The 12376-nt window shown below is 40.4% G+C and overlaps 1 protein-coding gene across 1 annotated transcript in view; it reads left to right on the forward strand.

The window, feature by feature from the left end:
• The first annotated feature begins 5727 nt into the window (after positions 1–5727).
• The window catches only part of RCAN1 (regulator of calcineurin 1), a 39677-nt gene continuing 33028 nt past the window's right edge, over positions 5728–12376 (forward strand). The window contains exon 1 of the mRNA XM_066177196.1: positions 5728–6135. Within this exon, the coding sequence (XP_066033293.1) occupies positions 5728–6135 (408 nt within the window). The remainder of the gene's footprint in view (positions 6136–12376) is intronic.

Consider the following 12376-nt stretch of genomic DNA (forward strand, 5'->3'; position numbering starts at 1 on the left):
TTTCCCTTTCTTTCTCTTCTTTTTCTTTCTCTTTTCCTCTTTTTCTTTTTGTTTCTTTTGTGTTTCTCTTTTTTCTTTTCCTTTCCCTTTCTTTCTCTTTTTATTTTTTTGTCTTTTGCTTTCTTTCGTTTTTGTTTTATATTTTCCTTTTTCTCTTTTTTCCCGATTTTTTCTTTTCCCTTCTCTTTCTTTTTCTTTCTTTATTTCTTTCGTTCTTTCATTCTTTCTCTTTCTTTCTCTCTCTTTCTTTCTCTCTTTCCCTTTCTCTCTTTCCTCTTTCATTTTCTTTTCCTTTTACTTTCCTTTTAAACATTTCTTCCCTTTTCTTCTTTTACTTTGCCATTTCCCCCTCTCTTTCTTTTCAATGCTTTTGCCTTTTCCCAGGATTAGGACCCCAACCTTTCTCTTTCTCTTAACAGCTTTGAGAGAGATTTTACAGAAACGTCGCTACATTTATTTTTATTATTTCCTTCCAGCAGCTCTTGCCTGACAAACCCGTTTGCTCCACAGCACTCGTGACCGAGCCCTGCTGTAAATCAGTAACCGGGGCTGTTACTGATTGCTCAGAATTAATTAAAAGGAAAAAAAAAAAAGAAAAAAAAAAGAAAAAAGGAAGGAAAAAAAAAAGAAAAAAGAAAGAAAAAAATAAGAATAAAAAGAGGGGAAAAAAGAAGAAAAAAAAGAAAAAAAAAGAAAAAGAAAAAAAGAAGAAAATAAGAAAAAATGAGGAAAAAAAGAAGAAAAAAGAAAAAAGAAAAAAGAAAAAAGAAAAAAGAAAAAAAAAGAAGAAAAGAAGAAAAAATGAGGAAGATAAAAGAAAAAAAGAAAAAAGAAAAAAGAAAAAAGAAAAATAAGAAAAAATAAGAAAAAAGAAGTAAAGAAGAAAAAAATGAGGAAAAAAGAAGAAAAAAGAAAAAAGAAAAAAGAAAAAAAAGAAAAAAGAAAAAAGAAGAAAAGAAAAAAGAAGAAAAGAGAAAAGAAGAAAAAAATGAGGAAAAAAGAAGAAAAAAAGAAAAAAGAAAAAAAGAAAAAAAAAGAAGAAGAAAAGAAGAGGAAAAAAAGGAAGAAAAATAAAAGAAAAAAAGAAAAAACAAGAAGAAAAAAAAGAAAAGGGGAAAAAAAGAAGGGAAAAAAAATAAAAAAAGAAGAAAAAAAAAAAAAAAAAGAGAGAGAAGCTTTTACCTCTCCTGTTATTTCTCTTTCCTACCTCATTAGGAACCGATTTACCGGGGCAGAGTTGGAAAATCGGGAAGAGGAGCAGGATAACCTGGGACGAGAACGGATCCCGGAGACCTGGGGTGGCACCCAAGGGTGCCGGGGACCTCGGGGAGCGCAGCGTGTCCCGGCACCGTGGGGACAGAGGGAAAGGAATTCCAGAGCCGCTCCCCAGCTCCCCGGGATGGGGAAGGAGCAGGAACGAGCCGAGGGAGGAGGGAGATCCCTGAGCGAGAAAAGAGATTGTGCTGCAAAGAGCGAACAAAGCCGCCCAGCTGGGTCGGGGACAGGAGCTGCTGCGTGCCTTCGGCCTCTCCCTGCCCTCCCCGAGAGCCTCAGCCTCCTCCCAACACCAGGAACACCTGAACTCCACTGTGTTGGTTTTGTTTACTGGCGTTTTATTTCCATTTTTCATTAGAAGCGGCCCACGGGACCTCAGGGAGTTCCCACAAATCCCAATGCCGGGGGGCTGCTCCTGGTTTGGGATGATCCCAGGCACGAGCAGGGACTGCGGGGAAGGATCTGGGAGTTCTGATCTCCAACCCTGCCCTGGGCACATTTCACAGCCAGAAATGGGAGCAGCAGGAATGGGATTGGGGTCAGGAAAGGGATTGGGATCGGGAAAGGGATTGGGATCAGGAAAGGGATTGGGATTGTGTCCCTGGGCCCCCTCAGGTGAGGCCCCACCTGCAGAGCTGCCCCAGCCCCGGGGCCCAGCACAGGGAGGACGTGGAGCTGCTGGAGAGAGCCCAGAGGAGGCTCCAGGATGAGCAGAGGGATGGAGCAGCTCTGCTGGGAGGAAAGGCTGGCACGGCTGGGATTGTTCAGCCTGGACAGGAGAAGCTTTGGGCTGAGCTCAGGGTGGCCTTGCAGGGCCTGAAGGAGCCCCAGGAAACCTGGAGAGAGACAATTCCCTAGGCACAGAGGGACAGGACACAGGGAATGGACTCAAACTGAAAAATTACAGGTTTAGATGGGATATTACGAAAAATTTCCTCCCTGGCAAGGTGGGGAGGTTCTGGAATAGAATTCCCAGATTTGCTGTGGCTGCCCCTGGATCCCTGGCAGTGCCCAAGGCCAGGTTGGACACTGGGGACAGCGGGAGGTGTCCCTGCACACGGATCAGGATGAATTTTAAGGTCCCTTCCATCCCCAACCATTCCATGATCTGTGATTTATCCCTGCCCTGGGGCAACTCCTGCTTTTCCCAAGTGCAGTTTGACCTTTCCAGTCAGCGGCTCCTTCGCAGGGCTTTGCCTCCCGTCTGCTGCATCCCTCCCGAGAGCCCCATTTCCTGGGATATTTCGCCAAAAATCCTCTTCAGCAAAGTCTCCCATTCACCTTTTGGAGGTGCTTTCCTGTTCCAAGCTGCCCCTCTGGGCTCATTCCTCTCAGATTGTTCCCCTCAACACCATCTCCCGCAGACACAGCTCCGAGCCTCTCCAACACAAGCCAGACATTTAAAATGATTTTATAAAGCACCCAAAATATTTAATCATTAATAATAATTATGAAATACTTTAATAATTAATCAATTAATATTAAATACCTTGGTTTAACCTTACTTTGAGCAAAGCACTGTGCCCTTCGAAAGAAAACAGACGTAAAGGGAATCCCCAGCCTCGTTTAACAGTTTATTCTGATGTTAAATGTTGTTAAAGTTTTGTTTTATTTCTTGCTTAAATCTGCTTAATCACTGGGGCCGTTTGTTCTTGTTCTGTGACAAAAACTCTCCCGGTGCTCCATGTTTAGCCCGAGCCTCTCCTCACCATTCTTTCTGCTCAGCTGAGCAGATCCAGCCCTGAAAACATCTCAGGAGTGGGTTTGGTGGTTTTTTTTGCTCTTAAAGCTGCCAAAAGTGGTTTCACACCTGCTCCAAACCTCTCCCCAAGGAAAATGTTCGTTTTAAAACAACACAGATTTCATTTTTTTTTTTGTTGGCTTTTCTTTTTAATAGATCCCTTTTTAATATTTGCTGGTGTTTTTATCGACAGCATTCAAGGAATTCACCATTTACCTTCACTTTTTTTTCCAGCTGCATTGGCTGAAAATATCTCATAATTTTGGCTCTTAAAGCCAAATGTCTGTAGGAGCACGACCCAAAGGTTCAGATTAGATTTTAGGAAAAAAATATTCCATGGAAAGAGTGGTCGTGTGACCCTTGGGGACAGAGTTTGGGGTGATGCTGGCGCTGCTGGATCATCCTAAAGATCTCTTCCCACCTCGATAATTCTGGGATTCTGTGATGCTTATTCCTTCTCCATTTAGTCATAACCCAAAATATATTTTATTTTATTTTATTTTATATTTTATTTTATTTTATTTTATTTTATTTTATTTTATTTTATTTTATTTTATTTTATTTTATTTTATTTTATTTTATTTTATATTTTATTTTTTCAGCCACATTTCCCTTGAGAAACGCGGATATTTTATTTTTTTTTTTTTCGGGGGGGGAGGCAGATCCCAGCAATAAAAACCCCTCTCCGGGAATCCCTGGAGGTTTTTATTGTGCCACTAGATGGTGGTGTCCGTGTTGGGAACATTTCCCTGGCTCTGCTCCAGACAAGCATTCAGCTTTTCCTGCGGGTAAATCATTAGCGTTAATCACCCTCACTTAGAGCGAACGATCGGCTCCAAACATTGCGGGCAAAATCCATTTATTTTTTTTTTTCCCCTGTCTCGCCGCCTCTTCCAGTCAAAGGCAGCCGTCGCCTTCCCTTCCTATCCATGCAAGAAGAAAGGATGAACAATTAAACCCTCAGACTGGGGAGATTCAGGTCTATTTATTTTTTTTTAATTTATTTTATAGACGTCTGTGACTAAATTAATGCTTAAAACTTTGAAGCTCTCAGGGCAGAGAGGTCCTTTGGCTCTGAAGCTTGCCGAGCACGATCTCCGCCGACCTTTAGCCCCAATTAATTACATAAAACATCATTAAAAACGTCTTTTCCCCTTCAAACACCGACCCCTGGATTGCAATAACCAGCTGGGATTGGAGTTATTGTAAATGAACATTTCCCAGTGGTTTTCCTGCCAGGGAGATGCCGGGCTGCAGCGACAGGAATTTCTTGCTGGATTATTATTATTATTACTGTTATTGTTATTATTATTATTTTTATTATTTTAAATTTAAATTCTGTGGAACAGCAGGTTTCCATTGGGATTCCTCAGGTGGAATTTCCGCAGGGGGTTGGAGCTGCTGATGCAGAGAATGCAGAGAGATGCTGCTCAGAGGGGAAAGTGTCAACCAGCCCTGTCAGGAAGCAGCTCTGGGGTCAAAGAATGCGGTTAAAAAGGGCTTTCATTTGGCTGGATTTAGCATTAAACGCCTCGGGCTTGCTCAGAGAAATCGTTTTTCTTTTAAAAGAATTCTTTTGAGAGAATGAAGGTTTATGTCACTTAGCACGAGTGATCACAAATGCACCCTGTATTTAGCTTATCCCTCTGAGAAAGACTTAAATGGTTCCAAGGTGGTCGTAGAATCTGAAGGAATTGGGCGTGGGGTGTTTGGAGATGGATAATTTTCATTAAATTATTGTGAATATCACAATAATTTAATAATAAAAACCCTCTGTGACCTCTGAAGCTCCTCCTTGGGCCTTCCCCTGGAAGGTGGTGCTATGCATCTATAAAAATAAATACAGAAATGCAAGCATAATATCACAAAAAATATTTTAGATAGCTACAGGTATATATGCAATTAAATTTTAAAAATATAATAAAACCATTTCTCTCTGTCTCTTAGGTCAGGCTAACCAGCCAAGCACGTTTGCAGAACACCAAGGGTGGCTCAGCTTGTCCTTAAGGCAGATAAGGGAATGACAACACGCACGGGGGCAATTTTCAGCCCACTTGTGGGTCTTGGAGTGAGGACTTTTTTTATATTCAGCTGGTATTTTTATATAAATATTTCGTATTTGTATTATAGACCAGGTCACTCCGAGCTCCGTCCAAGGGAGCCTTGAACACTTCCAGGGATGGGACATGGAGTTCTTGTTTTTCCCTCCAGCAATAATACAGCATTATATAAACAGTAATTTTTATACATATATACACAGCATATTGTTATACATAATATTTTTTTCTATGTATTATATATACATCGTATGTTACACACATTACCACATAAAAGTACATTGTTACATAAAGCACCTTTTTATAGACTAGATTCTGTACACACGTAACACAGAGACATACAGAATATGATCCAGAGAATATATTTATATATATTATATTCCACATAATATATAAATATAGTATATATTATATAAATATGCGATATATTTGGTGGGACTTGGGGTATACATATGATGTATTATAGACGGTAAATTTCCATCTATAGAATATTATATATAGAGCGTGCATGTATTACATATATATACTACATAAAGTAGATACTATATAGAGTATATACAATATAGACGGCAAATAGAGTCTATTTTTTATATGTATAGTTTATTTTGTGTGTCGGACCGACGCCTCTCCCACACGGCGCTGCCCTCACCCAACATGGCGGACCCGACCTCACCCGCCACCTGTTGCAGCGGCGGCCGCCGGTTCCTATTGGCTGACACGGCGCCGGGGGGGCGCGGCGGCGGCTCCCGATTGGCTGCCGCGGGGCCGGGGGGCGAAGGAAACAAGATGGCGGGCGGGGGCTGGGAGAAGCCGCCTGCACGACGCCGCCGCCGCCTCCGCTCGGCTCCGGCCATGGAGGAGCCACCGCTCCAGCAGCCGCTGCCGCCCGGGGAAGGCGAGGAGGACGGCGAAGAGGAGGAGGAGGAAGAAGAAGAAGAAGAGACGGACGCGGAGTGGAGCTTCGTTGACCGCGAGATGGAGGCGGTGGCGTTGCGCGACCTACCCACCGCCACCATCGCCTGTAACCTGGACCCGCGCGTCTTCCAGGACGGCCCGTGCCGGGTGAGGCGGGAGCCGGGAGCCGGGAGGGGAGAGCGGGGCCGCCGCCGTTCTCTGCGGCCGCCTCCGCCCTCGGGACGGGGTGGGGGATGATGAGGGGCCAGGCTGTGGCTGCGCGTCCCCTCGGTGCCGCCGGAGCCCCGTCCCGGGCCGGGGCTGAGCCCAGCCCGCTGCCGGCTCCCGGGGCGGAGGGTGGAGCCGGGGAGGGCCGGGCTCTGCTCCGGGAGCGGGGACACAGCCTCCGGCGGGGCCAGGGGGAGGTTTATTTTGGATATTTGGGGGGAAAAAAAAATCTGCCCGGAAAGGGTGGACAGGACTTGGGAAAAGCTGCCCAGGGAGGTTTGGAGTGCCCGTCCCTGGAGGTGGCACTCAGAGCTCCGGGCTGGGGACAAGGTGGGCACAGCTGGGACTGCCTGGGCTGGGAGGGATTTTCCAGCCTCAGGGATTCTGGGATGAGCTGGGGAAGGGGCTGGAGCCCCAGGAGGGGCTGAGGGAGCTGGGCAAGGGGCTGAGCCTGGAGAAAAGGAGGCTCAGGGGGGACCTGGTGGCTCTGCACAAGTCCCTGCCAGGAGGGGACAGCCGGGGGGTCGGGCTCTGCTCCCAGGGAACAGGGACAGGAGGAGAGGGAACGGCCTCAGGCTGGCCCAGGGGAGGCTCAGCTTGGCCAGCAGCAGGAATTTCCCCATGGAAAGGGTGCTCAGGCCTTGGCAGGGGCTGCCCAGGGAGCTTTGGAGTGCCCGGCCCTGCAGGTGGCACCCGGAGGTGGCACTCAGAGCTCCGGGCTGGGGACAGGGTGGGCATTGAGCACAGCTTGGGCTGGAAGAGCTTTTCCAACCTCGGGGATTCCATGATTCTGGGATTTTGAAAAGCACCAGCTATTTTTACCTTGATTCCTAAGCCCGTAGCCCGGGGTGAAGCTCTGCATAAAACAGAAGTGAAATAAAATATCCCTGCGCCACCCTACGCCCTGATCTTTGTGCTTTAGCTTTTGTTTAGTGCACCTGATCTTGTGGTTTTGGTCTTTTTTTTTTTTCTTTTCTCCTTGTTTTTGTCGTTGGTTTTTTGCTATCAAACCCTTTCATGCTGAAGGAGGCGATTGGTTTTTAAATAGATCTGAATTAAATGGGAAGGACTTGAAAAACTCGGCGGTGGTAACGAATTGAGTTTCATCGTTTCGGCGTAAACTCTGTTATCTTCACCCTGGAGAACAGCCTGTACAGACACTGCATAAATCACGTTTCTGAGGTCAAGAATGGGAGGATTGCCTTGAGCTTGGATAAATACCTGTCTCCAGGAAGGAAGAAAAGTCTCAAAAGTTTTATAAATAACACGAAATTTAAAAAAATAACGGCAGGTGAAGGTTCTTGGAACTTGGTGACTTATAAACCTGGTGGGTGCACAGGGAGTTTTAATAGATGCAAAATGAGTTTAGGTGTCACTGGAAGACATAATTTAGCTTCAGTTAATGAAGTTACAGAGCTGGCAAGAGCCGAGAACTCTTTAAAGGTGGAAATAAATGACTTTTATAGGAACACACATGGGCTGGCTGGGTTTTTAATTTGTTTTCTTGGCCAAATGTCAGGGAGGTGCAGAGAGGGAAAAGTGGAACGAGGCCCTGAGGCTGTATCCCAGATTTTGGAGGTGTGAAAGGTGTCCTCAGCATTTGGATGATTTAAAAAAAAAAACAAACCCAAAGTTATATTAAAAATGAGGAAAATATTGCATTGTCCCGTGGTGAATCCAGTTTTCCAGAGCATTTGGTGGTTCTGGTGTCCAGGGAAACGCAGTTTTGTCGCTCAGGTGTGTGAGGTCACACTGGAATGTCCCTGTCTGCACCAGCTTAGAAAGATTCCAAATCAATTTTAAAAGGTTTAGGGGGGTGAAATTTCAGAAAATTCCCTTGGTTCGGTGTAGGATGTGCACAAAAAAAATTCAAACTGGCGCAGCAAATCTGGAATTCGGTGATGGTGAAGGGATCCTCGCACAAAAGGTTTGCAAATAATCTGAATTTTGGTGTGAATTTGGATTGGTTTTATTCTGTGAACATTCTACTTTCCCCAGCAGGTGTAACACTCCGAAAATACCTTTTCTCTAGAGTTAAATGTTTTGGGTTTGTTTTTTTTTCCCCTTGGGTGGGCCCCTTAATAATCCTGGATTGCCCTATTTGAGGAGAGTTGATCCAATCAAAGGTGAGAGAAGACAGCTACTGACACGTTCTGCCCTTCCCAAATCAGGATTTTTCCTGCTGGAATTTTTCTTCTTCTTCCTCCTTCTCGATTTTTTAATTTTTTTTTTTTTTTTAATCGAGGTGTTGATAATCCCAGGTAGGAAATGGCAAGTTTTAAATGGTTTGTGATCGGTCTCTTAAAGCCAGACCTTCCTGTGCAGGTTGTAGTTCTGCTAAATGACGGTTTATTCTCGGAAAAAATAAAAATATTTCGTGGCTAGGTTTTTAATATTAGTCCCAAAATCTTCCAGAGAACACCCAAGTAATTACTCTCAAGTTTCCTAAGGCACAGGTCAGGGATTCCATTAAATTCAGTGTTTTTTTCTTTTTATTGAAGTACCAGAAGTGACCTCAAATAAAACCCTTTTTCTGATCTTCAAGACGGCAAATTACCTTGGAAAAAATTTGGATTTTCTGAACTTTTCCATTGGCTCTGCAGCTTTTGGTGGCTCCAATGTTGATCGTGTGCCTGAGGAATTGTAATTTTTCCTCATCCGACACGCAGACAACGTTTTATTTATTAAAAATAAATGTGTACTCATTCATTTAAGAAAAGGTGTCAGTAGCTGATTTCCAATTAGTGTGTTTGTCTTTTTCCATCCTCCTCGTGTGATATTCCAGGTTTAGGGGGTGTTTTGTGTCAGGAGAGGACTCTCAGCGTTTGGTGGTTGGTTTTTAATTATGGAATTTGTGCTGTCAAATCCAAGCCGAGTGCAGCACTTCCCTGGCTCCTGTTATCCCAAGGGACGTGCCACATTTCCCTGCTGGATTTCACAGGTCTGGAACACTCACAGCAGTGAAATAATGGAATATAGTATAATAAACAAATATATAAATAAAATTTTATCATTTAGAACTGTATTTATATTTAAATATGTAATATATAACATATAACTATATAAATAGATAAAATATATAAAAATATATAATCGGTAAATGTATTGGTAAACAAATATGTAGTGTATGAATATATAACATAAAAATATAAATATATACAACAGAAATATATAATTATATATAACATATAGATATATAAAACATATAAACATATAAATAAATAAAACACATAATTCTATAAATATATAGAACACATAATTCTATAAATATATAAAACATATAAATCTATAAAAACATAAAACATATAAATATGTAAATATATAAAACATATAAATATATGAATGTATGAAACATATGTATGTAAATCTATATAACGTAAATATATAAAACATATAAATCTCTAATTCTATAATGACTATATATGAATCATATATAAATAATATCATACGCTGAAATAATTTCATTTCTGCCTCTTGCTGGGGAGGTTATTACCCAGCTGTTGTCTCCCCTTCACTGTGGGCACCAAGAGGAGCACAAAGAGTTCCTACAAAACATTTAATTTCTCCCCAAATCCTCGTCTTTTAGGGCTGGGAGAGATTTTTTTAGTGAAGATAATTTTCCTTAGAATGGGTCCAGTTCCTTCAATTCCTTGGAAGCGTTTCCGAGATTTTAATGGGGTGGAGTCTCCATCTCTGGAATTGTCCCAGGGGTGTTTGGATGTGGCTCTTGGGGACGTTTTAGGTGTTTCAAAATTATATTTTAGACCTATTTCCATATTTTAGACCATATTTTCTCCTATTTTCACGGTGGTTCTGTTGGGAAAGTCACTTCCAGCCCTGATGATTCTGTGATAATTACCTCCACCTGGGAATTTTTGTGAATTAATGGAGGTGGCAGCAAGTTTTCCATCATTCCTAGAGAAACTGAAAGGAGGCACTTCTGTCGTGGGAACAGTTTTTTCTCTGGAAAACTGAATTATTATTAAAGAAATTCACTCCAAATTGGAGCTGAGCCTGTCTGTGTCCTCACAAAACCCCCAGAACTGCCTGGGAAAGGCTCTCTTTTTTATTTATTTAAAAAAGAATAGAAATGTTCTATTTGTGCTTAAATATAAAATATAAACAATAAATAGATATATATATATTAAATAGAAAACATAATAAATAAATATATATAATATATAAATATATATTATGGTAAATATATATTATATATAGATATATATTGTATTAAATATAAAATATAAATAATAAACAGATATACAAATATATAATATTAAATCGAAAACATAATAAATATTTTATATAAATACATGTTATATATAATGTATATAATATATATTATATAGAATATAAATAGCAAGTAAATATATAATGCATTAAATCGACAACATAATAAATAAATATATATAAAAATATATATTCTATATAGATACATGTTATATTAAATATAAGATAAATAATAGATAAGTATATAAATATATAATATATTGAATAGAAAACACAATACATAAATATTGTATAAAAATGTATATTATATTAAAATGTATATCATATAACAATACTATGTAAAATTTATATTATATAAAATTTTATATTATGTAAAAATATAAATAATAATTAAATACGAAAAATAGATAAATAATAAACAAATACAAAAAGATAAAAAGCCCAGCGAGGTGAGCTCTGGGCAGAGCTGCAGCTGAGCTGAATCCTGGCAATTCCAGCTCCCAAATTTCTCCTTTTTCCTCCCAGTTTTTCCTTTTTGGGTGCTTTCCCTGCAGAAAAACCTTTTGTGGAAATAAAGCTGGTAAAGGAGCCTTGCTCTTAGACACTTTTAATTGAATACTGCAATAATCCTGAGGTGGATTTGGGGGTTTTTTGGGAATTATTTCTGCTTTGCAGGAAGCCAAGCAGATTTCTCAGGAGTGTTTACAAAACTTCCTTTAGGAATAATCTCCATTTTTCTGCTAATCTCTTCCTGCCTCCTAATCCTTTTACTTCACCTTTTTTAAGCCTCTTAGATCACATTAAAAAAAAAAAAAAAAGAATATTTTAAAAGTAAGATTTCAAAAAAAAAAGATTTTATATATTTATAGATTTTTGTGGCCACAGCTCTGGTTTTGACAAAATGGGAATGTAAACCTCAGTTATTGGCACCTGCAGATATTTTGAAGGTTTTCATTCTTTCTCTGCCAAAAAAAAAAAAAATCTCCTTTTTTTTTAGTTTAATTTTTTTGGTTTATAGTTTTTAATGCTTTTGCTTTCCCATTAAAGCCCAGGCTTAAAGCTCTGGTTCAAAATCACATCTCCATAAGCTGGATTTACTTTGAACACTAAAATCATTACAAAAAAACAAACCCCAAACCAATTAGAAACGTTCCATTATGAAAAGTTTTTTCAGCAGAACTTCTGGGAGTGTTTAGTTCAGTGGAGGGATTTTGAGCAGCTTCAGGTTTGTATCACACTTGGACCCTTCTGTAGGTCTCCAAAATAATAATCATTATTCAATAATTATTATTAAATAATAAATAATAATTTTAAAAATAACTATTAATAAATAATAATTATTGTATCTCCCATTCATTAATTAAAAATAGGAAAAAAGTGCAGTTTTGGAGGTGAGACGGAGCCCAAACACTCCTCAATAACATCAGCATTAAATAATTATTAATAGCAGTGAGTGAACTGTCCCATGTTTTAATTATCAAGTCCTTTTAGCACCAAAAGTCGAATTCCCTGGCAGGTTCTTGCTGAAGTAGTTTATTCCAGTTTCAATCGGCAGCGTCTATACATTCGTTTATGAATTTCCGCATATCAAAATACATTGGTTTGTGGTTGGTTCTTAATAAATAACTTTATTTGGTGTGGTGACTGCAGGTCGGGAGAACTGGAAATGAGGGAAATAATTAAAAAAGAAAGAAAGATGCCAATTGATATCTTTATATGAAGCAGGAATTCCAGTGGAGCCTGAGTTCTTACGTGTGAAAACATAAAATCCTGGGATGGTTCGGGTTGGAAGGATCACCCTGCCCTGGGTGGGTTTGGTTTAATTTGGGGGCTTATTTGTGATATTGAAACGCTTTCCTCGGTGGCCATTTGGGGTGGTTTTCGTTGGGGTTTTTCTCTCTTGTTCTGAGCAGAAGATGAAATATGAAAATATTCCGGGGCTGATTGAACT

Source organism: Chamaea fasciata, unplaced genomic scaffold (genome assembly GCF_029207755.1).
Source record: "Chamaea fasciata isolate MVZ Bird 193981 ecotype frontalis unplaced genomic scaffold, bChaFas1.0.hap1 SCAF_2, whole genome shotgun sequence".
NCBI lineage: Eukaryota > Metazoa > Chordata > Aves > Passeriformes > Sylviidae > Chamaea > Chamaea fasciata.